This window comes from Netta rufina (genome assembly GCF_964035555.1).
Source record: "Netta rufina genome assembly, chromosome: 3".
NCBI lineage: Eukaryota > Metazoa > Chordata > Aves > Anseriformes > Anatidae > Netta > Netta rufina.
Window position 1 is genome coordinate 12534846 of NC_140125.1, and position 27602 is coordinate 12562447.

At 53.6% G+C, this 27602-nt stretch overlaps 2 protein-coding genes across 5 annotated transcripts; one reads left to right on the plus strand and one right to left on the minus strand.

Moving 5' to 3' along the window:
• Positions 1-278: 278 nt before the first annotated feature.
• RAB1A (RAB1A, member RAS oncogene family) lies at positions 279-13132 on the plus strand (the record flags this gene model as incomplete). Its single annotated transcript, XM_084285361.1, is given in 9 exon segments — positions 279-320; positions 323-388; positions 390-473; positions 476-708; positions 6048-6120; positions 8252-8347; positions 9775-9870; positions 10903-11034; positions 11295-13132. Coding segments are annotated over 9 exon segments (1020 nt in total). The 3' UTR covers positions 11493-13132.
• A 1358-nt stretch (positions 13133-14490) lies between these two features.
• CEP68 (centrosomal protein 68) lies at positions 14491-27055 on the minus strand. 4 transcript variants are annotated; one of them, XM_084283626.1, is made up of 8 exons: positions 27028-27039; positions 26341-26426; positions 20889-21290; positions 18810-20189; positions 17382-17504; positions 16897-16993; positions 15955-16109; positions 14491-14913 (listed from the first exon to the last, which is right to left on the minus strand). In XM_084283626.1, the coding sequence occupies exons 2-8, from the start codon at positions 26407-26409 to the stop codon at positions 14863-14865; spliced, it is 2277 nt and encodes a 758-aa protein (XP_084139752.1). In that variant the 5' UTR covers positions 26410-26426; positions 27028-27039; the 3' UTR covers positions 14491-14862. The 4 variants fall into 4 exon arrangements, with proteins under 4 accessions (XP_084139752.1, XP_084139751.1, XP_084139750.1 ...); XM_084283625.1 differs by lacking the exons at positions 14491-14913; positions 15955-16109; positions 16897-16993 and having other exon boundaries at positions 17004-17504; positions 18810-20186; XM_084283624.1 differs by lacking the exons at positions 14491-14913; positions 15955-16109; positions 16897-16993 and having other exon boundaries at positions 17004-17504.
• Positions 27056-27602: the final 547 nt, after the last annotated feature.

Genomic DNA, 27602 nt, shown 5'->3' on the forward strand with positions numbered 1-27602 from the left:
TTTTTTCGTGTTTTGTATTTATTTATTTCGCCGTGCAGGCAGCGGGCCCCCTTCGGGGTGGGGGGGGGGTGGGGGGGCTCCGCTCCCCTCAGAGCCCGGGCCCCGGCCCCGCCCCCCGGCGCTTAAGCCCCGCCCCCTGCCCCCCGCCCGGCGACTCGCCCGGGCTGCCACGTCTGCCCGCTGACGTCACCCCCGCCCGGCCCCTCCCCGCCCAATCGCCTGCGCCCAGCGCCGCGCCGAGCCGACGGGGCCGAGGGAAGAAAGGCCGGCCGGCGCGCATGCGCCGCCGCCGCCGCGGGGGCCGCCGGGAAAGCGAGTCCCGGCGGAGGGTGCGCCGCGAGGCGGCGGGCGGGCGCGCGGACTCGCTTTCCCGGCATGCCCCGCCGCCCCCCCCCCGGCCATGTCAGCGCAGCTGGGCGGGCGGCCGCCCCGTTTCCTGGTCGGGCGGCGGCGGCCATTTTGGGGCTGAGGAGCGAGCGCGGAGGCCGCGGGAGCGCAGCGGGGCCGGGCGGAGGGGGCAGGCCGGGGCCGAGCCGAGCCGAGCCGGGCGCAGGCGGCAGCCCTCGCACCCCCTGCATCCGCCCAGCGCCCTCCTGCCTGGCCGGCGGCAGCTGCCGGGCCGCCAGCAGCAGCACTCCCCTCACAGCGCCCTGACGCCGTCCCTCGGGCCGCGGGCCCCACGGACATGTCCAGCATGAACCCCGAGTAGTGAGTGCGGGGCTGGGGGGGGGGAAAGGGGCCTTGAGGGGGTGGGGGCAGCCCTCGGAGCCCCCCCCCCGGTGCCTTCGTGCTGTGGGGGGGAGGGTGGGCTCCTCGCACTGCCCCCGTGGGCCCTGCTTTGGGGGTGGGCAGTGAGGGGCAGGGCCCCCGGGCTCGGCTGCTGGCCTTGGGGGCCGCCCTGCCCCGCTCCGGCCGCCAGTCATGTGTGTGTCACATGGCGCTTGCAAAACACCGGGGGCCTCGCTGCGTTTTGCAACGCCTCGGCCCGGGCGTGAAAAGGGCCTGAGCCCAAACGGGAGCTGCCTGCCTGGGGAGGGAGGGCACGGCGATGGGGGGGTGTTGTCCTGGAGGAGAAACAAAAAAAAACAGCTCGCTGCTGCGTGAGGGTGGCCTTGTCCTCGCAGCGGGGAGGGCTGAGGGCTCGGCTCAGCGCCTGGCTGGGGCCTGGCAGCGGGAGGAGCAGCAGATTCCCCGCCGGGGTGGTGGGGGCAGCAAACCTCGGTTCCCTCATCTTCTTTCTTTTTTTTTTTTTTTTTGAGGGATTTTTGACTCATTTAAAAATCCGTTTAAAGCCAGCCACTTCACCCTCACTCCTTCAGTGCCAAAGAGCAGCTTTAGGATCCCTTCACCCATGCTGACTCTGCTGGCGCTCCAGTTTGGGATGACAAAGCTCTTGTGCCCTCAAACGCAACCAGAGTGGTTTTGCTCTTAATCCCCGTGTGTGGTGTGACCCTGCTGCTCTAGATCCCACCATCTCCCTGTGGGTGACACTCAGCCAGCTTCTGTCCCCAGGCCTTGCCTCCCCACACAGCAGTGGCTGCTGGTGCACGGTCACAGCTTTTATACTCCCTGCGTGTGGCAGTGTGAGTGCGAGCACTCTGTGCCCATTAAAATCACCTGGAGAGCGAGCGGGAATCGAAGTGATCATCAGCTAGCTGCAGATAGTTGGTGAAAACCGAGAGGTTCAGCCAGGAACTCAGGTTACATCTTGGCAAGGTTACATAACAGGGCTGCTGGTATGGCTTCTGCAGGCACTAAAACAGCAGCTGGACGTAAACAACAACTTGTTGGTCAGTGCCTTGCTGGGTGTTAAGGCTCTCGGGGTTAAACTCGACTTCATCTCACGGACAGAAGGGGTTTGGCACTGGAAGGCTGCCTGGGAAGGGTTAGGCCCTCCTGGGTGGAAGGGGCTCTTCCCCCACAGAGCAATTCTGGCCTGTCCTGAAGCCTCCCAGCTTTTTAGGAGGAGCTGACTGGGAGCACAGCTTCCTGCAGTCAGGCAACAAATGCTGCTAGGGAGGTGAAGAAGCATTTTGTGGGAGCCTCGTTCTCAGTGGGGTGTGTTTGTTCCTGGTGGCAGGGACTGGGCTCTATAAATGAAGAGGGAAGGCTAGTTTAAGATTAATTTGGAGTCATAAATTGCTACTTTTGGCAGGGTTGTGCCTGCTGGCTGAGGATAAGAGATGGGAAGAGCACAGTGAGATTTAAGGATGTTTTTCTCTCCCTGTAATAAGTGTACTCGGATCAGTGCTAAGCCAGCAGTAAGATGTGTGGGGTTCTAGTGCTTTTCCTAGTCCATCTCCAACAGGTGCAGGTATCCATTTCTCCTTTCAGTGGCACCTTGCCTGCAGTGTGTGTTCTCAGCTCCTTGTCAGGGCTTCAGGAGGGGCTGTAGCCCACACCCTCTGCCCTGGGCGTGTCAGAGGTCAGGGGGTTAGCTACATTTTTTTTTGTTAAACTTGCCTCCTTTGGTTTTCTTATTAAAAAAGTCACAGGATTAGAAGCTGCTGGTGTCAGGGTTTGAAAAGGGAGTCTGCTTCCGAGCTTCCCCTGAAATGTCAGTGCTGCAGGACAGCTTGGTGGACTGACAGTGTGCTTCTGTGTGTGTGTGAGGGAGCTGGGGAGGGCTGGCTGAGCCCTTAGCGCTAGCATTTGCCAAGCTAAATTCTCAAAACATCTGCCCAGCTGGTGCCGGGCGGTGTTCCTCTTGTGTTCCTCCCCCGTCGTGGTGTTTAAATAGTCCAAATGTCAATATTGACTCTGTTGTGACTAGATCATGCTGAGGGCTTTCAGGCCTGCTGCTTCCTACCCCTTGTGCAACTGCAGGCAGCTCGCACAGACCCGCCGGGGGGTGAGCCCTCGCGCAGATAAGCAGGCCTGGGAGGTGATCTTGATGAGTGCTCTGTCCTGCCGGGGTCTCATTCCAGATGCCTTCCCTAAGGGAGCGAAGTGGTGTTGGAATAAAGCTGGTTTTGGTGGTCAGAGGTGTTAGCAAGCCCCTCTGCGGGCTTCCCAGGCTTGCGTGGTGGAGGTCAGTGGGTGACAGGTGAGTGACAGCTTCTGGAAGCATCCGAAATGGTTTGTTCCAGCCTTCCTAAGCTGTAATCTGCGATGCAGAGTGGCCTCTTGTCTTCTGGCTTCTGTTTACTTGCACGCGCAGTGTGTAATCAGAGTGACAGTCATGCTCCTCTTCAGAATTTCTTGGGTGGTGGAACAAAGGCAGAGGATTTGAGGCTGCTGTGAGTCTCTGTTTACAATAAACCTGCAGCTGACATCAGTGATTAAAGCTGACTCCAACAGTTCCTTGTAGGAGCTGGATGACTCCCTCCTCGTGTCTGTTTGGGATGAAACCTTCCCGGTGCTAGGAGAGGAGCGCTTCTGCCTGCAGAAACACCGTGCTGCGGGGGCACGTGTGCCCCTCATCCTGCACAGCTCTCCTGGAGATGCCTTTTTTGCAAGGATTGCAGCCAGCCTTAGTGTTTTTAGCAGTTCTCCTGATGAGAAGTCAGGCCGAGCTCCTCCCACCTCCAGGTGCTGTGGGGAAGGTGCCCGGTCTGTGCTGTGGGGGCTCACTGAGCTCGGGGAGCAAAGCTCACAGCTCCAGGAGCGAGCGAGGCCTCTCAGGAGCGAGCAGCACAATTAACCTGGGTGGCTGGGGTGCGTCACCGCAGCTCCAGCTGTTTACTCATGTATTCAGCAGGGTTCGGCCTGGGAATGCATTTCAGGAAAACTTTGTGACCGGTTTTCGTTTTCCTTGGATTTCGGCTGCGGTTCCGTGCTCTCAGCCATCGCACCGTGTGTAGCAGGCAGCTCTCGAGGCCCACGTGCAGGCCCCTGGTGTTTTAAAACCCCCTACAGCAGCCGTGTCTGGACGTGGGGTGTGTTTGGGGGTATTACGCCTGCGGTAACTTCAACTTTTGGAAACCTAAACAGCAAGGTTGCACTTTCATTATCTTGGAGTTGATGCAGGTCTAAGTTTCAGTCTCACTTATCTGGCAGAGCGAGGTTTGTGCCACAGCAGCTCGTTCTGGGCTAAGAGGGACTCGATAAAGGCTGTGCTGGCCCTGCTCTGGGTGAGGTGGGTGGCTGGAGCTGCTGTGCCACCCGGGGACTGTTTGCTGTCTGGAACGACAGAGCCCAGAGTCGGGGCAGGATTTGAGAGTAGAGGGGTCAGAAGCAGCATTTAGGGCTTTTGGGTTCCTGCTGCTGGGTTCAGCTGAGCTGCTCCTGTCCCCTTCTGGCCAGGGAGTGGCTGTGTGGGAAATGGAGGATTTCACAGCGGGGTGGGCCTGCCCGGGGGCAGCGAGAGGAGGACAAACCCTGAGGGGCTTGGGGGCTGAGGAGACCTGGGGCCTGCTTGGAAGCACGGGGGGCGTGTGGGTTTGTAGCTCAGGTCTTAGCTAGGAGGAGTTAAATGTCTTGCAGTGAAATTCGGGTGAAAGCACCGCTAATATTCCCGCGTTACCATTCTTAGGGGGATTATGGCACGCTGCAGGCTCTGGTGCTTGGAAGTGCATTAATGCCTTCTGTAAGTAACAGCGTGGCACTGCTGGGAGCTGGCTGACCCAAACTGCACCGAAAGCTGCGTGGCACTCTGTGTGATAACCTAACGGGGTCCCAGATGTGGGAGCTGTGCCAGCGCCCTGCTCTCCAGCCCGTCCTGCCTCGGGGAGCTGCGGTTGGCAGCTCGGGGCTGAGGCTGCCGAGGGAAGGGTCAGACAGCCCCGCTGCTGGGGCGGGCAGTTGGGCCTGGCGTGGCGTGCCCCCGATAAGCAGGCAGCAGCTCGGCCCTGGGGCTGGGGCAGCCGCAAGAGGAGCCCCAGGAAATGAAGCTGCTTCAGCTGGGAGAGGAAGTGTGCAGGGCACGGGGCTTGCCAGCAGTGAGCTTGAGCACCAGAAACTAAGTATCTTCAGATGACTTTGATTTCTGAAGTACCTCAAGTGCTTTCACTTCATGCTGGGGAGGGGTGAGCCTACGTGTTTAAGATTTAGTTTATTAGTTGTTACATTTACCACTCCGGCTTCTCTCTAGCCTTGAGAGAAGTGCTGTGGCAGTGGGTCCCAGCACAGCCTGTGCTCACAGCAAGCCGCCGGGGCTGGAGCTGAGGAGTGGATTCTGGGTGGTGTGGGGCTGAGGAGCTACAAGCCTGGGGCTGGCTTACCCAACACAAGGTGTTGCTGTGAGTGGTGCTTGGTTTTTCCTCTCCTGCCTGGTCTCTGGTATTAAAGTGCCCCATTTGGCTTGTGACTAACATGCAGCTTCATCTTTTGGTAGCAGTGAAGTCCTCTGACACGTAAGGTGGGTCAGCCATATGGTGCTTCTGCCCTCAGTACTGGGAGGGCTCAGCGTTAAACAAGAACTGTTTCCCCAGCAATGTGCCCTAATCATTGCACCACACCTGTCAGGAATGTGTGCTGACCCCACACCTGAGCGTGGATGTGTTCCCTGGCAGTGTGTGCTTCGTTCTTACGAGATGAGTGCACTACGTGGCCACTAATAGGGCTGTTAATGGCCTAGCATGGAAGGCAAATGTTCCTTCTGCTTCAGCAGGTCATTACACCTCATAGTGTGTTCTGTCGGATCCTGCTGCAAGCTCAGTTTGGGTAGCTTAAAGAGAGAAAAGGTGGCTGCTTTTGGCCAGCTGCATGGGACTTGTGGGGACAGTGAGGCCGTTGACTTACAGATGACACGGGCTGGCTTGCTGTCCACCAGAACTTACTGCTGCTGTGTTGCTCAACCAGCCAGCGAGGCTTGTGCTTCACTGGGAAGTGTGGTTTGAGCTGCAGCTAGACCACAAAGGGCTGCAGCAGGACTCTGCCTTGCTGATAGCTGCCAGTATCCCCGGTGCAACTTCCTGGAACAGCACGCTTCGACGCAAACGCTGTGCCCAGGGCCCCCACCTCACACCTCCCTCACACAGCGACCTGCTGAACTGGGAGCACCTCACCTGGCCACGGGGGTTCGGCGTTGGAGGGGCTGTTCCCTAACTGAATGGACTGGCTGCCAGCAGCATTTGTCACTAAGTGCTGTTTTTTTCTCCCTGCAGTGACTATTTATTCAAGCTACTTCTGATTGGAGACTCCGGTGTTGGGAAATCTTGCCTTCTACTTAGGTTTGCAGTAAGTGATCATGCTTAAACTTTATATAAAAGCTGCCCCAGGTACTTAGCAAGAATTTCTTTCCTAGAAGAACAGCTTGAAAGGACTGATGGCTGTCAGGCCTGGTGTACCAAGGAGTAATCAAAGTGCTTCAAAGCCCTCCTGCCTCCTGAATGTTTCCGTTAACGCATTCACGAGTCAAATCAGAGATGATACCAGGAATGCCCGATTAAATTTGATTCTCATTTTCCTGGTACTTGAGAACAAAATATCCTAATTTACGTTCCACCACTGTGCTGGTGGTAGAACACTGAAGATGGAAGAACATCTCAGAGTCCTGGGGTCTCAGTCCTCATTCTCAAGGTTGCAATGTCTGCCAAAGACCTTAATCACTTCCTAATTGATCTGAATATTTTCAGCTGGGTGAAGTGTGACATCTGCATTGAAAGGGCCTACCAATTACTTAGCCTGGGGGGGAGGTAATTAAAATAATAGTGAAAGAATAGTAAGGCACTAATGCTTCCTTTAGTGAAGGAATGTGTACTAAATTTTAAAATTGCTGGTGGGCTGCTGTCTTGAACTTCATGCAAGAGGCTCCAGTGTTCTGTCAACAGGGAGTGTTTGAAATGTTTGACAGCTCCTGGTGGGAAGAGCTGGAGTCCAGAGAGCTCTTCATCTACATCTAGCTTAAAATGTTGCTGTGGGAGGAGATTAGATCCTGAGTTTTGATACTACTGCAAGACAGTGGCAGCAGTTTCAGACTAACCAGCTGCTCCAGGCACCTCTGGAAGCTCCCTGTTACTCCTGTGCAGTGGGCTTCTGCTGTGTGCGAATAGCATCGCACCAGTGGGAGCCCCCACAGCCGCTGCAGCACTGTTCTAGTAGGACAGGGCAATGCTAAAACCAGTGTGAGCACCAGGAAGGTGTCAGCTGCTCTGCTCAGGGCTCAGGCGGTGCATTGGAAGTGACACCAAGGCTGGAGCAGTACTCCCACATCAGCCCAGCCTGTTTTCTTGCAGATGTTTCATGTGAAGTCAAAATTGTTTCAAAAACATCCAACGATTCTTTTGGATAACCAGCTTATGTTTGTGCTCCGTTATCTGGTGTTTCTTCAGCTAAGCAGCTTTTTCCTGTAGAAATTTGACTTCCTAACTGAGCTTTTTTACATCGAACGCTGCAATAAGTCCTTGTCTTGTGTCACTTCATATGTTCCTGCTGCAGGTTAAACAGCAGCAGGCTTTTCAAACAGACCTCTTTGAGTAGTGGAACTTAAGGAAATGAATGTCATGTCGTTGTAAAAGGCTTAATGCTTCCCGTTACTTGCGTCTGTTCCTTCAGACAGCTGTATTATCTGAGGTGTCTTCCATTCACAGCACAAAGAAATCCCTTGCTTTTGTGGGAGCTGCTGGTTACGTAAAGCCTTTTGTGGCACGTTCAACCTGAAGTTCTGTCCTGCTGGTGCTTTGGAAATAGCCTTCCTTCATGCCAGTAGGCTAATGAGCGCTCACATGTAGCAGAGGCTGACCCAGATGTTCCCCTGTGCTGTAAGACCAGGTGGGGCCTCAGCAGCCAGGTCCGTGCAGGCTGCTAGAGCAGCGCCGTGCTGCCTGTGCTCGCTCAGGGACTCCATCACGAGCACCCAGGCTGTAACTCTAACCTGCTGTAGCAACCAGCTGTGGTGGCAGGGGATCTGAAATTCAGATGCGGAGAGCAACTGAGGCAAAGCCTCTTGCTTGTTACAGGTAGCTGCCACATAACGTGAAAAAAAATCAAAGGCAAATAAAAATCTGAGGCACTTTAATGACCTTAATGGTTATTCCAAGCAGCTCTTCAGTCTGCCAGCTTGAACAAAGGCTGTCTTCTGAACTACAATTCAGAGGGACTTAATGCTATAGCATTTTTGGAATGAGTTGTATTGACTAGCTGGGGAACACAAACCTTGCTGCATGAGGTGCTTAAAAGTTCTGAGGAATTTCTAAAGAGTAAGCGTTCAGTGAAAAGATCTCGATTGCTGCTGGACTTTGCAATGGATGATCAGACCATTTTTTCCTAGGAAATGAAGTACCTGTGTCTGCTTGGTGTTTGCCTATTGCATAATACGTAGGTGACGGGAAGTGCAGCAGGTTTGACTTATGTTCACTCTTCTTCCTAGGATGACACGTACACAGAAAGTTACATCAGCACAATTGGTGTGGACTTCAAAATCAGAACTATAGAACTAGATGGGAAAACAATCAAACTTCAGATAGTAAGTAGTATTTCTCAACCCCTGGGCACCTTGATCTGTTCAAGCACAATTGCATTCATGATTACTGGTACTTATCTTTGTTTCTATTTTAATGGTTAAAGTACAGTGTATTCCCTGTTCCAAGAGGCTAGGCAGCCTTCACAGGACTTCCCATGACGTGTCCCTGAAGAAGGATGTGATCAGTGCTGCCTGCCTGAGAGGGGAAGTGAGATGTTAATCTCTTTTCCTCTGGGAAGAAAAAGCTTGAGTTGTAACAGGCACCATGGGCAGTGAGCTGAGGGGTAGGATCCTGTGCTGGTTTGCTCTTATCAAACCCAGTACAGTTTTGCAGTAATTATTAAGGATCCATGTATAACTACAAGAACATCAGTTGTCCAAGATGCCTGAGTTCTCCAGCAGCTGTTAACAGCTGTGTGCACTGCCTGGTGCTGGGAGTGTGCTTTCGTGGATCTGAAAGGAAAACCTGACAGGCGTGCTTGCAACTGGCTTGTCTGCCGTAGTGCTGAGTAGTGTCTTCTGGCAGTGTTTGGCCTTCCCCCTGCAATAGGCAGGGGCAGAGACTTGGCAGTTTTCTCCTCTAATCTTGAAGTGCTCTAAAACGGTGACTTGTGTACTGAAATCTAATATCTATGCAAGGTCACACAATCCTTGTCAGCCACTGCTTCCAGCTCCAGCGGAGGCTCTCAGGACTGGAAGGCAATGACTCAGGGATTCCAGGCAGCGCTGTGGAGCAGCCTCTAGTTCCCAGCCAGAAGCCTGGGCATGGCTGTGAGCCTGCAGACCCCCAGAGCAGCCCACCAGGAACCTGTCTGCGAGTCTGACTGTTTTTAATGTGCTAGCCCTGCTCCTGACATGGCTTTGGGAACAGCAGTGTTTGGGCGAGTGCTGTTCCTGCCCTGCTGGGGGAGGTGAAGCACCAAATGCCCTTCCTCTCCTCTGCCAGCAGGAGGAAGGAACCAGGTTTGAGTTGTTGCACTTCATCTTCTGTAAATGCCTCTGCAGCTCTTGTAGCAGGGCTGCTGAAGGGAGAGGTGATATTAGATACCCCCCATCTCTCAGAGCTTAGTCTAAACAGGTTTTCAAGCCCTGCCTTGCATTTGTTTTGACCGCTGAACCATGGCTTCTGTTCATATATGCAGAAAGGGCTTCTGTTTGGGTCAAAATGACTTGAAATGTTTTCTGTGAGATCTCTTTAGTGCACTTGTCCAAAACCAAACAAATGAGCAGTTCTAGGAAAGCACCTGCTGCAGTGAACTTCCCAGTTAAAGTTTGTTGATTATCTTGAATCCTTTTGACCATCTGGGGGCACTTCCTGCAGTTGGGACTTGGAGATGCTTGCAGTGGTGTCGGGTCAGCTGAGCTGTGTTCTGCGAGCTCCTGTGGCCCGGCACCCTGCCCTGCAGTAACTGACCCTGTTTGCCTTGCAGTGGGACACGGCGGGACAGGAGAGGTTTCGAACTATCACTTCCAGTTACTATAGAGGTGCTCATGGCATCATAGTCGTGTATGATGTTACGGATCAGGTAAGTGGTGACCTTGCCCCAGGAGGGGTTCTCCAGGTGGAATGCACGAGGCTGACGTGTAAATAAGATGCAATTTGGTGCCCTGCGTAGGATTTAACAACTCAGCATTTCCGAAGCATACAGTGACTGGTCTCCAGCTGTGTTAAAATTTATCGAGCTGAACGAACAGTCTCTGGGTTGGGGCTAAACAGAAGCACAGGGAGCTGTGAGAGGTGGGATACTATTGTAAAGTAGCAGGGTCTTAGGCTTAACCTAGAAGTTGCTGGGTACGTAAGGGATTGTGTGAATACTTCTCAACCTGCCTTCAGTGGTGGGAAGTCTGAATTACTGATACTGCTCAGGGATTTCTGAATGTGCTTGAACTTTGGTCTACAATAAACAAATCTGAAACAGAAAAATGTCAGCAAGCGTGCAGCGTACGACTGAGGCAGTGTTTCCTGTGAAAGAATCTCTGGAGATCAGTGGTGCTGTTGTCCTGTTTGAAGGGCTCTTCGGAAGTGTAGAGTTTCCTGAGCTGATAGGAAGGGAACAGTCAGCTTCTGTCGCTAACTGGAACGTCAGCTCAGTGCCAAAGTTCTGTATTCCTGGAGTCAAAGGTTGCTCCAGCATCTCTCCACAGCAATGCGGCTTGCACCTAATAAAGCACCTAATAGCTGGTGCTCTGTAAATGCCTGGATTCCCCTGCTTTCAGCTGTGTACCCTATCTTCTGCCTGCTCCAGGAAGAGGAGGAGGAGTCCCTGGTGGTATTTGTTGGCTATTCAGTATGGAGCAGGGAAAAATAACGGGGGGAGCCCAGGCAGGGAGGAAGGAGCGGTGGCCTGAAGAATTGCCTGGGCCTTGCAGCGACTCCCTTATCCTGAGGGAATCGGGAGTGGTGCTGTGGGTGAATACAGTAGCATTGGTGTTCTGTCCCCCGTGGTTGTGGAGCACACTGATACGTATGTTGCTTTGCATTGTTTCCAGTTATTGCTGAATAGTGCCCAGATTCCCTGGTGGTGAGGGGCCTTGCTCACAGCTCTCTTGTCTCCTAGGAGTCTTTCAATAATGTAAAACAGTGGCTGCAGGAGATAGACCGCTATGCCAGTGAAAACGTCAACAAGTTGTTGGTGGGGAACAAATGTGATCTGACCACAAAGAAAGTAGTAGACTATACAACAGCAAAGGTATGTGGGCACTGACACGGGGGGCTTGGCTCGGTGCTAGGCTGGGCCATAAATGCAGTGGAGTTCAGGGTAGGGAAGCAGCTCGGCACGCAGACATTGGTGCGCCACAAATGCAGGCGGCTCAGTGACCTGCTAAATGCTTTGGTACAAGTCAAACTGGGTGTGGGTGGGGGTCTGGGACCTCGGGGAGGTGCACCAGGAAAGCAGGTGAGCTGTGAGTTGGTGTGTGAGCTCACTGTTTGCTGTTTCTCGCTTTGCAGGAATTTGCAGATTCTCTTGGAATTCCGTTTTTGGAAACCAGTGCAAAGAACGCCACAAATGTAGAACAGTCTTTCATGACCATGGCTGCTGAGATTAAAAAACGAATGGGTCCTGGAGCAACAGCTGGTGGTGCGGAGAAGTCCAATGTTAAAATTCAGAGCACTCCAGTCAAGCAGTCTAGTGGAGGTTGCTGCTAAAACTTGCCTCCCCCCTTTTGTCTCACAACAATGAATTTGCAATCTGAACCCAAGTGAAAAAAAATTGCCTGAATTGTACTGTATGTAGCTGCACTACAACAGATTCTTACCGTCTCCACAAAGGTCAGAGATTGTAAATGGTCAATACTGACTTTTTTTATTCCCTTGACTCAAGACAGCTAACTTCATTTTCAGAACTGTTTTAAACCTTTGTGTGCTGGTTTATAAACGTGTAATCCTTGTTGCTTTTCCTGATACCAGACTGTTTCCTGTGGTTGGTTAGGATGTATTTTTGTTTTGATGTTTCTATTGGCATGTTTAGATGTCAGGTTTAGTCTTCTGAAGATGAAGTTTAGCCATTTTGTATCAAACAGCACAACAGTGTCTGTCAGTTTCCATGCATAAAATTTAGTAAGATATATGTAAGATCTGATTTGCTAGTTCCTTCTTGTAGAATTATAAATGGAAAGATCACACTATCTCTGATTAATAGTTTCTTCATACTCTGCATATAATTTGTGGCTGCAGAATATTGTAATTTGTTGCACAATATGTAACAAAACTGAAGAAATGTTTAATAAATATTGTACTTATTGGAAGTAATATCAAACTGTATGGTGATAAATATTGTCTTAATTTGTATTGGCTAAGGGGGAAATCAGGCTTGCATTGTGCACAAAACATATCTTTGTGCAGCCATGGCTCTCAGACCTGGTAGTAGACCAGAGACCTTCCCTGCGACAAAACTAGTGACTATGGCCCAAAAGACTGAGGTGCCGTGGTGCCTAAGGCACGTGCGCTGTACCAGGAGCACCTAGCCAGTGTCCATGGAGGCATAATGCACTCTGAATGTACTCTACAGTTCCCTAACTTAGTCTTGGAACTTAATTTATTTCTCAAGGACTTGACGTAGGGAATGCCTGTCTGCTTTGTGTAGCAGGGGAGAGAAGGGTGTTTCCCTGACGTGCATACTTCAGCATAACCTTGAGGTGGTAAAACCTTTGTACCAGTATATTATGTCTTTTCTATATACTGTTAATTCCATCCTCTTTTAATTAGTACTCTTCTTAATGCAACAGCTTAGTTTCTATTTAGTTATGCATAGTGGCATCAGAAGGATGAAATGGGGACAGCGAGATTCCCCCACCAGACTGTTGCTCACGTAGGCGCTCTTTCAAACAATTTGGACCTAACCAGCAGCCAAGAGGTTTTGGGCAGTGTGTGATTCTTTGTACAGAGCTAATCAAATCATTAGTGCCTGATGTCTAGCTAAAAGCCACAGGAAAGCTAGCCTATAACACTTCCTATACATGTAAAATTGTTCAGCTTTATCTAAACTCAACTGTTCAGCCTATTCTGTAAATAGTCTCATGTTTGAAAGACCATGTAACATTCCCCTAGTAGTAAATACACCCTGTGATAGTAAGAAATATAGCCTAGGTATGTTGTGAGGTATAAACTAAAACTGGTGCAAATATCCTCTGATTTTTTTTTTTGGGGGGGGAACTTTGGCTAACAGCTTTCTTCAACATAGTTGCATCAATCAACAGGCAATTGTAATACATAAAGTATTGTCATGGTTAAGTTGAACTCTTCCACGTGAGACCTTCACAAAATAAAGTGATGTGCTTTCTATTAGAGATGTGCTTGTTGGTATAATTCATTACAATGTGACTCGCTCCTCCTGGAGAGCAGGAGCGCTAGGAGTAGTGAGTGCTGCTGAGATCAGGAAGCGAACCAGAAGGAGGTGTACCGAGGGTAAAACATCTTCCCTCCAGAGAACTGCACAAATGAACTTAAATGTCAAGATGCCTGCTACATGCTATCCAAAACAATGTTAATATATACAGTAATAAAAGCATTGCAAAACCAACTTGGGCTACACCAGTTGTTTGGTGCTTATTTTTTTTTCCCCTAAGTTATGACCTGACAGGGCAGCACTGCTAAATGCTCCAGCTGGGTGCCAGGCTGGAGCACAGCACAGGTGTAGAAGATCCTTGCTGAGGGGTTCTCACCTGTGAGCTGGCTCACCCAAGGGCTTTAGCAGCATGGGCCAGGCCTGCAACTGGCCCATGGAGACAAACAGACAGCAGCAGCGTTTCCTTTCAGCAAAGCCGGGGTGATGCTGGCTGGGCAATTCCTGGCTGGGCAATTCCTGGCTGGTCCTGCTGCGGTAAGGCTCCCGCAGGGCCCTCAGGCAGGGAGCCTGTGGTGGTGAGGCCAGAGCCAGAGCAGCCTCGCTGCAGCGCTGTCCTGGTGCACGCCGAGCTGGGATCGTCACCTGCAACCTCGTGATTTAAAAACCTGCCCTTGAAGCTTGGGGGGGGGGCATGGGAGGGTATCAAAAACCGAAGCAACAACCCCAAGCCCCTAAACTAAAACAGTGAAGAGCTCTGAGTAATTTCACTGTGCTTTTCACCGTCTACTTGCGTGATACCCAAACATCATCGGCTGTGTTCATAAGAATGGGAGGAAATGACGCATTCAGGAGACCACACTGATAACCATTTAGTTTAAAGGTTAATTAAAACCACGTGCCAACCGTCTGTAATTGGCTGTAACCTTTTTCTCTTTGGCCACTTACCTTGTTAGTGCAGGCGTGCCCTTTTCTCTTGCAGAAAGGGTTCGGGAGTCCTTTCCCAAGGCTTTGTTAGCGCCTATCGGCAACGGGAGCTGTGAGGAATGGCTCCATCCTCTCCACCCAGGGAAACCAGCAGTGTGCCCGCAGAACGGCTGCAATGGGCAGCAGCAGCGCACACACAACTCACCTGAGCACACACACCTGCTTGTTGCTTTATCAGGAGCCACCCAGAGCACTGGCTCCGCATTTCTGCCTAACACAACACCATTGAATAGGCCCTGCCGCAGCAGCGGACAGTAATTACAAGGAAGAGTTCTGTTTGCGCCCAAGAACCAGAAAGAGCTGCTGGCTCTTGGCTTCCAGCAGCTATTTTTGAAGGGTATAAACACAAAATGAGAACGCTTCTATTAAAATCACACGGCTTTACTTAGGAGTTGCACTGCACACTACGGATTACTCAGATTAAAAAAAAAAACAGTGTGTGCCTGACATTTTGCTAAGGCATGGAACAGGCCACTTCAGTGAAAGGGAACGCTACATAAAAAAACAAAAAAAAAGGAGAAAAGAACCAGCTGTACATTCCTCACTCAGAAACCCCCCCAACTTAGTCAGCAATATTAAATAGGAATACAAGTAGCCAAGTAACTGCACTGCTTGCCTGGCTCGAGCCACAGTAAAAAACAAGTTGAGATCAGCCCGGGCTGGCTCACTGCAGACGCGGTGATTCAACGCGTTTTGGCAGCTCTGCAGGAGGTGGACGGAGCGGTTTGTTGTGTGCTGTGCTTCTGCTCAGCCGTCCTGAGAGCAGCCGACAAAGCCCAGGCCTGACGGAGGCAGCACCTGAAATAAAGCAGGAAGTTTGTTCCTGTGTGGTGGCTGCAACCCCAAAACAAAACCAACGAACCCGCTGTACCTCTGTCAACTCCACCTATCCCCTGCAGTGTGTAGGCTACAGCTATATTCATTAGTCAAATAATAATAATAAAAAGAGCTATGTAATATGTTGTTACTCCTCTAAAGCTCTGCAAATATCTTTCCCCTTTGCAAGTTGAAATTTTAAAGTGGGCCAGGGAGAAATCAAAATTCTTGAGCTATCTGGGCTCCGGGGGAGGAGGGAGGTTATCTTCCAGCTCCTGAATTCCTACCTCTGGGCGTGCAGGAGCTGCACGAGCCTCCCTGCGGCTCTGCACCGGGCTCCTTACTAGCACCTGCAGTCATTTCACAAGGACACAGCTCTATAGCAACTCCCAGTTACAGCTCCAATGCCTTAGGGAAATCTGTCCGGATCGACTCTGATGGGACTTTGCCCTCAATCACCACTCAATGCAAATGTCCCCTCACCCCTTACTCTCCCTCCTGTCATTCCCTCCTGCAATGCTCCTGTCTCTGCCATTTTAATTGAAGGGAGATGTTCAAAGAATCAGCCAACAAGTTTTCTAGTCCGTATTTTACACCTGGATTGCCTCGCTTCCCTTTCCCACCATTAAATGAGGAGTGCAATTTTTCTGTGAGGAAACAAAAGGGCCATCTCAGGCTTCCCTGTTGCTTTTGGTACAGCAGCTGCCTGTGCCCGGGCTGCTGACATCCCATCCCCTGCACCCTGCATAGTGCCCGCTGCTCAGTGTGTCCCTGACGCGCTGGCAGTGCCCTCACCACACTCTTTACTCTCAGCAGGGGATTCACCAACGCACTGCTCTGTCCCTAACATCTGAAGACTAAGGGCACCCATTTCAAGATCACCCTCAGTTTCCTCTCCTTCCAGGCCCTGCAAACACCAGATTAAAAGAAATAAAAAAAAGCACCTGATTTGCAGAGCGTGCTAATTTAAGTGCCTCTCTTCCTACGCTTCCCTCTCTCCCCCCTCCAAGCCCCCCTGCTTACCCACTGAGCTGCTGCCTGCCGCGTGCCGTCACCCTGCTCCCTGTCCTGCCCCTGCCCGGGATCCACAGCAGCCAGCACCGACTGGTACAGGCGCTCCGCGTGGCTCTCCAGCTCCTCCGACTGCTTCGCGATCAAGCCCAGCGTTTCTTTTAAAGCTGGAGGACAGAAAGGATGGAGGAGGCGGCATTACCCTGACAATCCAGGCTGGAGGAACAAAGAACGGGGTTCTGCTTGCCCCAGACCGGCCTCTGAAGGAAGCACCAAGCCCCTTCCAAACTGGGGTGCAATGTTCTGGGGGCAGCGGGAAGCGACCCAGGAGGCTGCAGCTTAAGGCTGATGACAAAAACAGGGGCTCCCAAAGCTGTGCTCAGACAGACGTGGGAAACCTCCTTTAGGACCATGAAAAAAAATATAAAAAATCCATCTGGATGCAAACCCAGACCAGTAGAAGCACTTTAGTGACTGCAGACACAGGTTTTAGGGACCCAAAACCCCACAGGGAGCCACGTGTGGCCACACACGGTCTGTGGGCTCCCTTCAACTTTCCAGTGCCCCCACCACCCTGAGCAGTCTGCGCGGCCTTCCCTTTGGAAATACGAGGGGGCCCCAGATTGCTGCTACCAGCTCTGGGATTCACCCAGTGCAAGCGGGGCATAAAAATCACCTTGACCTGTGTTGGATGAAAGAATTCTCTCCCAGCTGCAGGCTGACAGCAACCCAGGGCCCGGCAGGAGCTGGCCAGGCAGAAACACATCCATCACCCACACGAGCAGCAAGCACCCGTGACGGATGGGGTGGTGTGAAGCAAAGTCAAGGCACGGGGCAGCATCAGCACCGAGGTGTATTGGGGGCAGATGCCAATGCCAGCACTGCCAGATGTGCCCACGAGCAGCCAGCTGGAGGTGCCCATGCCCCCGATCCCCACCCAAAGGCCCCTCTCACCTGGTGAATTTGACGCCATGCACTCGAGGAGAGCTTCTCCCCGCTGCAGCACGCTCTCCGTCAGGCTGCGGTGGTTGGCCACGTCCCTCCTGAACTCCTAGGAGGAGAGGAGAGGAGAGGAGCGCTGCCTACAGGTGTTTGGGGCAGCACACACCTGGAGGAGACCCGCCTGCAGTGCCCGGCCTGCGCTGTGTGGCCACGTGCTGCCTGGGGAGGGCTTCTCCCCATGCAGGTCCCAGATTTGGCTCCGCACACCCCTGCAGCACCTGCCCGGGGGGTGCCTCGCTCCGTGCTGCCAGAGGAAGCCCCGAGAGGGCGTGGGGCACCCAGCCTGCGCTCCCAGCGCCCGACGCCAGCTTCAGGGACTTATCTCCCCTACGCAGAGGCCCGGCATGGCCTCGCTGCTGCTGCACAGAGCCAGTGGAGGCCGATGCGAAGCGTTCCTGCCCGTGGGGGGAGGAAGGGAAGCCGAGGGTGAGACCTACCAAGTAGCGGCGCAGCGCTGCCTTCACGCTCGCAGCGTCCGGCGTCGGCGGTACCCAGCTGTCCGTGAGCTCTGCCACGTCGTACAGCCAGCAGATGAGCTCCTCCAGCTGGCAGCAGAACATCTGCTTAACAAAGCACGACAAAAGGTGTTGGTGATCTATTTCTCTAACAAAGAAGAGGCAGCAGCAGGGATACACGGCTGAGCAGCCTCCCGGACAGCGCCTGCTCCCTGCTGCTCCCCTCTCACGGAGCTGGCGGCGTTTGCCATCCTTCCCTTCACACAAACATCCCTACACTCATGTCAACATTAAAAAAAGAGGACAAAAAAAAAAGGCACAAAGCAAATTAACCCCCTAAACATACCCAAAATACTGTGTGGAAAGAAGTGAGCGTGCTGTGAAGTGGCTGCTAGGGAGAGGTGTCAAAAGCCAGCGGCACCCAGGCTGAAGGAGGGGCTTTGCCTCCACCAGCTCCCTGCCAAAGAAACGCTCTCCTCCCCGTGGCAAACCAGACCCACCGAGTTAATTTGCAGTTTCTTCTCCCCGAGGGTTTGTCTCGTTCAATTAAGTGCTTTCATTTATTTTTAAAGCGTCTCGGTAAGGGATTGTTTTTGCAGGATGCTGTGCAAAACCCTGGGGCCTCTGCTCCTGCTGAAACCAGCTTCCAGCCCCGCTTCTGCTCCTCGGGAGCTGGGTTTTGTTAAAAAGCTGAGCTGCTCCTCCCTGCCTCTGTGGCACAATAACCAGATACACCTGGGAAACTTCCTGGCCTTATTGTATCCACGGGCAAAACCCAGCTTGGGGAAGGTGAACGAGCCGGGGCTGAGCTGCAGGGACAGCCACACCACCTCAAAAACCCTGGAGCAGGCAGCAAACACGGGTTTTGTGCTGGCCAGGTCCAGCCTGCCCCTGGCTCTTGTATCTCGCAGCTTCGCCGCAGGAAGGAAGGGCTTGGGAAGACAAATCACCACGTTTCCGTCAAGCCCAGCCCCACGACGCTGAGCCCCGGGAGAGGCGAGCCTGGAAAGCGAGGCACTAAAACGGAAAGGATTTGTTTGTGCTGCTGCACCCGCTGCTATGAGCGGTACAGGGAAGGGCCCGGGCAGGCACACGCCTCTGCTCTGCTGTGTGGCTCTGCCCTGAAATCCAAGCCCTCCTCAAAAGCTGTGACCACCTTTAGGTGGACCCAGACCAGCAGCAGGGATACCCCAGACACCAGAAACGCTGTGAGGCTGCAAAACCCTTCGCTGCCAGAGAGGTTCCTGCTCCATCAGAAGGAATTATCTGCTCCAGTGAGCCGCCCTGCATAAATTACTAGCAGCTGCCAGGGACCAAACATCACGCAGAAGGCACTGGGAGGCCAGGAACTAAATATAGGCAGGCTGCACATGAGAGCTTCCCAGAACACGCTTCAGTTTCTGCTCTTACCTTAATGCACTGGGCCAGGGACTCGCCCTGCTGGCCCTTCTCCTTAGGGCTCCCCTTGGCACCCAGCTCGCTGGGGCACGTCCCGTCCAACGCGCCCCCGATGCCTGCAGGGAGCTGAAGCCTGCTCAGAGGATCCCTATCGGCCCGGCTACACGATCCAGTGCCTTCCCAGCCGGGTTTTTGGGGGCTGTAGGGATGACACAGCCCAAGAAAGCCTTCGGTGCTCTCTCTTTGGTGTCTGCTGCCCGCTGCTCTGAACGGAGACCGCTCGGGCTTGCTGTCGCTGTACGGCGGGGGGGTTTGGTGGCCTTGCCTGGACGTCCTTTTAGTGAAGGAAAGATCGGACAAGATCTGAGACAACCTCTCCAGCTCCCTGAACCGAGGAGGCAGGGCAAGAAATTCTTCATCACCGTCCCACTCCTTCCTCAGGGGGAGCACTTGTGTTGTGGGCAAAAACCTGCGAGCGCTTTTTGCCTGTGCTCTGGAATTCGAAGAGGGGCTCCCCTTCAAGTGGCACCAGCTTCTCCCACCCACGTCAGGGTGATCAAATGAACTCAGCCCCGCTATCTCCGTCCTGAAATCCTTCAGAAAGCCTCTGGAAGGACCCGCTGGGCCATTAGATGAAGCGCTCTTTGCAACAGATGCTTTTGCAGCGGCTGAAGGTTCGCAGTAGGAGATCGCTCTCACGCAGCCTGGTTTTCCAGACACCGGGGTCGAGTACCTCCTCGCAGAGGCCCCAAACCCCCGATGTGTTTTTTCTCTGCTTCCCTGAGCCTGCCAACCTTGACCGTAGACGCTGGTGGACGTCAGCGTGCCCTCGGGAGAGAGGGAGAAGCTGTCCAAATCTATCCCTGAATCGTGGAAGAACGGCTCCGGCGCCTTGCCGAGCTTGTACCTGGGCCTCAGCGGGTAGGCGTAATCCAGCAAGTCCTCGTACTCCTGGTGGGGGTCCCAGTGGGGAGACCCACGGTCTGGGGAAGGGGGTAAGGAGTCCGGGATGGCACAAGCCCAGTAATCAGCCTGGTAGGGCGACATCTTCCTCGCACGCCCCACAGGTACGTGCTCAGCCAGCAGGGCACCGAGGGGCTCACGTGCCCGTGGTGCTTTCCCTTCTGCTGGAGAGCCCGGGGCTTGCTTCACCTCCTGCTGCTCAGAGGCGCTGTTTTCTTCCAAAGAGAGGGTGGAGAAGCTCGATCTGGGGCTGAGGGGGGTTGGCTGGGGCAAGGAGTCCAGGGTGGAGGAGAAGGGGGACGGGGGCCTTTGGCTGCACTGGCTGGTGGAGATGTCGTGAGAGATGTCCGCAATGCTGCTCTCCTCTGCCGAGCTCTGCGCGTTGGGAGCGCTGCAGGGGGGCTCCGAGCAGCCCGATGTTTTCATCTGCTGGGACATCCATGGATGAGGGACCCAGGGAGGGGAGAAAAAGAGAAGGAGAGGCATAAAATGAAGGTAATTCACATGTTTGCTCCGTTTACAACCTCCGCTGTGTTACATGCCTCCCGCACCGCTGGGAAATCCCAGCAGAAAGAACCGGGAGAAACATTTCTGACACTTCGGGGGTGGTGAATAATGCTGGCTTTCTGCGCCCGCACAAAAAGCCCCTTCATGCAGCCAGGCTACAGAGATAAAAGCCCAGCCCGGGCTCTGCCCGAAGAGAAGGCTCGAACGCGAACCCTGCCCCTCCCGTGGGCCTGCACGGGAGTTGTTTTTAGGGAAAGGCATCTCGAGGCCTCAGGAGGCTGCGTGAGTCACTTGGCAGCCCCGGGGACACCGTTACTCGAGGAGCTCCATCCCCAGCAGCTTCCAGCCCCACGGCGGCACCGCAGGAACCAGGGCAGGGGTTTGGGCCTCGGTGCCCACTGCAGGAGGAGGGCAGCCTCCAGCTCGCATTTTTCAGCGCTGTGCTACAGGAGGATTTTGCCGGGTGTCAGACAAAGCCCTTCAACTCTGGGCCTCTCCTGCCTCTTGAGATGAAAGCTCTCAGGGGCAAACACTCCTCCCCTCTTCCACAGGGCCCAAACACACAGATCCCAGCCCTGCCTGGGCCTGAGCCAGCAGTGGCAGGCAGCACGGCCCCCTTACCTGCTGCTCGTCCGAGGAGAAGAAACGGTGGCTGAGGTGAGGGTGGGAATCACCCCCGCGAGCAGCTCTGGACGTGGGTGACGAAGGGACCCTGGGCAATCTGGACGTGGGGGCTGCAGACGCTTCTCTGCAGTAGCTCCAGCCTCTCTGGGTGACACCAGCCGCCAAGCAACCGTGTCCAGCCCTCGCCAGGCTCTCCATCCCTTTCAGGGAGGGTTTGGCGTCCTCTAAGAGCCAGTGCACGCTGTCAGCCAGCTCCGGGCAGTCCGTCCGTGCGTCTGTGCAGTCCCACCTTCCATAGCACTTGGCCTTCTGGCTCAGCGAGGCTTCGGAGAGGGATTTTCCCACATCCAAGGCCATGGGCACGGAGCTCCTGAGAGGTGCTGCTGCGGCCTGGGCTCTCTGAAACACACAACACTTCGTCACCTCCCATCATCTCCACGCACAGCAAAGAAGTTTTGCTATGTTTAATAGCAAAGATCACAAGCGTGTTGTGGAGCAAGCCCCCAAAATCATAAAAAAAAATCACATCTTGGTACATCCAGTGAACACAGGGAAGAGCAAAGTGGCCGTCCAGTCCGACCAGTGTTTCCTGGTTTCTGTGACACGGTGCAGGCACAAATTAATTAAAGCTCTTACTGCCAGGAACAAACCTGTGTTTTACACCTCGCAGCTCTGTCCTGAATGCACAGCCAGTCTCACCAACAGCTCGCCGGGCCCAGATGAGACATCGGTAATTAGAACCTAAAGCCTGTATTAACGTGGCTGAGCCCCGAAGGGTGCCGAGGTAGGGAGTTTTTGAGAAGATAAATACAAAAAACGTGGACTGGAAGCCACCCAGAAGGCAAAAGTGTATAAAAAATATGTTAGAGGGGGAGGTAGGAGGCTATAAAACCCAAATCCTGGCGCTTCAATGTGCAACTTCTGCCCCAACTCACAAGTGTTCATGAAATCAACTTCTAGTGAAAGTAATTAGTGGAAACACTTGCTCAGCTGATGGCACATTTGCCGTAGAGCCAAGCCCACTGCATCGCACTGCAGAGCCATCAGACATTTATTACTCCTGCAGCCCGAGCCCTGGAGCCCTGTAAATATGCGTGCAGCAAGCTCTCAGCTTCATGAAGCAAGCCCCCAATTTAACAAATACATCAGGTGTGGGGGGGGAAATAATTAAAAACAACACGATCCTCTTATTCTGATTCTGGCAGCTTCTGAAGGCTGGATTTCTGTACTAAGGACACCTGAAACACTGCCCGCTTCCTTCTCACCTTGACGCGTGGGGAATGAAGCAGCAGCTGTGGAAGAGCTGGAAGCAAGTTTAAAACCAAAAGCCAGCAGCAGCAACAACAACGGAAACAGCTCAGTATCACCTCCTCCCAACCAAAATATTTGGATGCCAACACCACCTGTGCCACCCCGTGCCTGCCTTTAAGCCCTAGATTTGAAGGAGAAGTTGGTAAAACATAGGTAATTTCTCCCTCTTCTCAAGGGTTTGTTGAGCACAGAAGCTAGGTTCACCAGCCTGCTGGCTCGTCCCTTCACTCGGAGCACCCGCAGCAGCCTAGGTTTTTGTTCCAGGGTGCTGCAGGTCGGTGGGGCTCCTTTCCCTCTGGTTTCGGCCTCTGATTCACACACACACACACGCCAGAGCACGCCTGTGCCTGGCCACACGCCTGTCAGCTCAGACAGGTCTGACAAAAGCCACCTCAGGTGACTGGCTTCCAGACCACTCCTAATTTCCACCCGCACAGCGACGGTTTGGGAAATTAGGAGAGCACCTCCTGCTGCCTCTGCAGGCCGAATGACTCGAGGCAACGCGTCGCAGCCTCTCGAGAAGCCCCGTGAAGCTGCCCTTGTGTCGGGTTTGTTTGCTTTAGCGGGTGCTCCTGGCGCCTGGGCAAAGTCCTGAGCGGGTGCTGGGGAGGTGGGATGGGCACCCAGCTCCTGTTGGGGATGGATTTGGGCTCCGCAGGCACTCCACGCACAGGGATGCTCCACCAGCACCCTCTCTGGACCTCCACCTGCCCTTGCTGGGCCTCTGGTGAGGAGCTGCAACAGGGCAGAAGAGTTGGGTTTTGATAATGTACATCAAGCACTGTTAGGAAACAAAGAATCTTGGTTAAAAGCCAAGTTTTATTTTTTAAAGTGTGTGAAAAATGGGCTTGTTACAGCACACAGCCCACCACCGTGGCTAGAACTTGTGCTGTCTGCATACCCTCGTGATGCAGAAGCAGCTCAGCATTTCAGACCTTGAATTTGCCCCCTCCCAGCACCCTGCAAAGAGGGCAGGGCTCCCCCCAGGTGGGGTGAGGCACTTGGCACCATCAAACCCCACCTGCAGCCTCTCCGAGGTTAGGGCCTGCAGGGCCTCTGCTCGCCTCCTGCGGGGCAAAGTGCTGATCCTCACTGCGCTCGGGGTCTGTCTGCAGGGGGAAGGAAGAGAGTGCTTTGGCTGGTGTCCTTTGATGCTCATTAAGGCAATAAAATGGTAAGAGATGAATGATCCATCCTGTCAGCTAGCACACTGCTAGGCAGGTCCCCGAACGGGGAGCCTAGGCGCTCTCTAATCCCCCTCAGGTGGAAGCTCCCAACACAGGCTTGCAGAGGACAGAGCCAATTTGAGCTAACGAGCATGTGGCAGGTTTTAAAGCGCTTACTAATTAGGTTAGCTGGGCCTGGGCAGATTCAAGGAGATCATAACTTCGGGCAACAAATGCTCCCCCCTCTGGGGAAAGCAGAAGTCATGGGAACAGGCAGCAGTTCAGGCCACGGGGTGACCTCCGTCAGCAAAGCCATGCTCCTGGCTCAAAGAAACCCGGGCTCACTACATTGAGCTAAAGCAAGGTGACTGGAAATAGCACATGGGGAGTCTTTTTTTGCCAGCGCTGAGGAAAGAAAGAGGGTGAAATTATTATTATTACTACTTTTTTAAAATCATCTTTCTTTTTTTTTCTCCCACTTATTCCCTGGGACCCTGGCCTCTCACCGTACAGGGATGGCAGCAAGAGGTGGCTTCAAGTAGCAGCACGCCGCGAGGAAGAAGCATTTTGGAGCTCTGTGTGACTTCAAATAAGGCAAGGCAGGCGCAGCCCTGGTGACTGCTCTGCCCAGCACGAGGCCCCGAGCAGCTGCCTGACCCTGCGACCGCCAGGGTGAGATCTGCGTGCTCTGAGAGTGATTTCAGCGCAGGCTGCAGAAGATGGGGCTGGCAGCTGCTTGTGTGGCACCTCTGTTGGGAGCTGGCTTTATGAGCTGCCTCTCTGACCAGCGAGGTGCTCCCACGGGCAGAGCCAACGCGTTTCTATAGCACGAGGGCAGCGGGATGATGTGCCGGGGCTCCAGGGGAGGCTGGATCCATGACGTGACCCACGGCAGGTGCTGTAGCTGCTGCTCCCGTGTTACCTTCCTCCTTCCTGAATGCTGACAGCCTGAGGGAACATGATCGCCGTGTGAGAGCAAGTGCTGGGCAGCTATATTCAGCGTGGCAGCAGCTGCGGCGGCGGGCAGATAACGCCTGGGCTCTCCCAACCCTCCACCCCAGGCTGTTCCTCCAGCCATCACCTGGATTCACTCACTTATTTGTCACGGTCACTCGGGTCACTATCACATACAGCACTACACACTACCATTTTATCCTAAAATTGGTGATATTGTGCTCTTTTTACCCCCAAAAAAAGTTTGGATATCCAAATAAAACGGCATGGTGATTGCGGGGAAAATGATTCATAAACCTGCCCCTTTGACATATTATACAACAGTATCATAAAAAGATACATCTGCTTAGCTAGCTTGCTTATCAGTAGGTAAATCTGTGATGCTAACAGCAACAGCATCCCAAAGCATTCCCAAATCCACCTCTGTTTTCTGTTGCAGCATGCAGAGTTTCTCCAAGCATGCTGTACAGTTTTGATGACGGAGGTCTTCTGGATCCCAGGAGGCAGCACGCTGCTATTTGTCAGCCCTAACTGGTTCCCAGCCAGCCACTTTGCTTTCAGAGCTAATTTCCACGTTTTGTTTGAACAAGTCACGCACAGAAGTCTCAGCGAATCGGGTGCCAAAAGGTCAAGTCCAACTTCCAGGTGATTTAAATGCCCAGGAAATCCTCTGAGGGTATTTGTGTGCCTGGCTTTGAAAGCCAGGGTCTTTGCACCGGGGAGAAGTGACACTCGCAGTGGGATTCCTGCTGTTCTAACCCAAATGGGTACCACGTATTAAATCCCAGTGTCACTTTCAGAGCCTAACAGCTTGCCTGCCCCCTCTCCCACCTCGTGCTCACCCTTTTTGGTGCTTTCTTACCCGACTGAGCAGGGGGCATCACCAGCGACCAGGACGTGAGCAGACACCCCAGCAGCTCGCTCCTCTCCTTGCCGGCGTGTTTCACATGCTCGCAGTGCCTTCCCCATGCCGTCATTAAGCAGCAGGCAGGCATTTGTGGCCGGATCTCCAAGAAGCTAACACAAATCCAATAGTCTGGGATGTAGGCTCAGTCCCTGGCTTCACGCCTTAAGAAACGCTCTTCCCTTCTCTATGCAACTCTCTCTCGTCATTAATATGTATTTATAGTACACCACGCTGTTCACATGCACATAATCCTTTCAATTAAACCCTCCCGGGGGCTTGGAGTTACCACAGGAAGATGCATTCACATCCCCTGCAGCCAAAACACGAGCAGGAAGCCGCTCTCTCTGTACAGTCAGAAACGATCCAGATTTTCAACTCCGTCCCAATCCTACCAGCCAGGAGGGCTCGAGAAACCCACAGGTTAGGACACAAATGCCTCTACAACCAGTGAATTAAAAATTAGAAAAATCAGAAGAGAAAGCAAAGCTTAGCAAGGCATAAAGCATATTTAAAAGTTTAAATTTCGCATGCATTAGTTAATGACCAACCTTGGCACACCTCCTTACTTTTAAAGGGCTGCTGTACCTTGCTATTTCCATCAGATTTAGTGGCTTAAGTCTCGCGTCAGCCAGCCCAATAATAACAGATACCTCCAGCCCACACACGCAGGGCAGCTGGACAATAAGCTGCATTTAAAAACAGACTGAAAATGAAGTTTCTGTAAGTTTTCAAACTCTCCTCCTCCTCCTACTAAAGCACTAAGTTGCACCTCCCAAGAGCATCTAGACAGTCGGGTTTCTCACCATTTTCCAACAGCAGCAACGCCGAAGTTTATGTTGCTGGTGGCCAGGACACACCAAGAGCCCCACGATGGGATGCAAGCCCCAGCCCTTGGCCAGGACAGACAAAGAGAAGCTCAATACAGCCACAGAGTGACGTACAGCCAGGGCTTTAGGCACAGCGGAGACTTTCCACTGGCCTTAAAACCTCAGGAAAGCAGCCAGAAATCCTCACCACAGTTGTCCCACCAGCGATGGAGCAGCACAGAAACAGTACCCATGGCCACTTCTCAGAGAAAACAATGAATGAAAACAAAAAGCTTTTCATTCACCTCAGGGGGGGCACGTCCAGAAGGAGTAACGGGATCTCTCCGGGAACCGATCCCTCGACTTTTCCCCATTGTCAAGAGGAAGCTGCCTGCCAAAAAGTCGCCACAGAAGTTGGTGGAAAACAAGGGCTGTGCCTCAACCCGCCGCGTCCCACCGCCAGCGCTCGGCCCACGGGCTGCAACAAAAGCGGCGACGTGGCCGGAGCTTCCGTCCCGGGGTCCTGCTCAGCGGGGCACTGCTTGTGGTTTGGGGTCACACACACTGCGGGCACTGCTTTTGGTTTGGGGTCACACACACTGCGGGCAGTTTTTTGCTGTTTTGGGATCACACCCACACCAATACTGCTTTTTGGGCCTGCAGGATTTCCTTTTTATTACAGTTTTCCTTTTTTTTTTCTGGCATGCTTTTCTCCCAAAAAGCCCTTCTACGGCTAAAAAGAAATAATCGGAGTTGTACATTAACCCCCCCAAAAAAGGGGGAGAGCAGCGGGACCCGCCGAAGCACGCCCTGCTAACGCAGCAACCACAGCTGCAACACCGCTACCTGTAACGGAGAGGGGCCAAAACAGCAGAACCCGCTCGCTTCTCCCCGCGGACACCCCCCTGGGCTCACGGAGCCCCCCGGATCCCCCCCAGCAGCTCCCCAAAACCCCCCAAAGCCCCCGCACCCCGTGCCCGGCCCGCACCTACCGAGCAGCGGCCCCGGCGCCCCCGCTCTCCCCCGGCCCCGGCGCCGCGCCCCCTTCCCCCGCGTCTTAGCCAATGAGAGCGCGAGGAGCCGCGTCACAATGGGAGCGGGGCGAGCTGGCGGCCAATGGGAGCGGGGCGTGCTCCCCCCTCCCCTACCGGAGAACCCCCCCCCCCCCTCCTCCCCTTTCTGCTTTTTGGGGCTGCTGTAGGGCAGGGCTGGGAGGGAGCAGACCCTGCTCTCCCGTCCATATAATGCTGCCAAATCCAGCCAAGCCCCTACCCCGGGTCGCTCAGGGTTGGTGAGCGCCGATGCAGGCGTTTTCCCGCTGGTCTGGGAGCTCAGGACCTTGTGCTTCCCAGCCAGAAGTCTCTGCAGTGAAGAGAAGGGATTTATTTAACCCATTCTGCGGGTGCTGGCACTCGAGGAGCAATCCCCGTACCTACAGCACAAAGCAGTGCTTGATTGCCACAATCAAACCTGGAAGCACTGCTTCTGTGCTCTGGGAAGTTGGGATGGAAGTCTCCATTTTGTCCGTTTCACCACTTCGGTCTGTGGGCTCAGCTTTGCGTGGCCT

Bases quoted from the DNA above. Each gene is read 5' to 3' on its own strand.
- CEP68 (XM_084283624.1), bottom strand. From the start codon at position 26,409: ATGGGGAAAAGTCGAGGGATCGGTTCCCGGAGAGATCCCGTTACTCCT. The intron at 21,291-26,340 runs GTGAATGAAAAG...TGTGTGTTTCAG, and splicing joins CTGGACGTGCCCCCCCTGAG to AGAGCCCAGGCCGCAGCAGC. The intron at 17,505-18,809 runs GTAAGAGCAGAA...TTTGTTAAGCAG, and splicing joins CCCTGGCCCAGTGCATTAAG to ATGTTCTGCTGCCAGCTGGA.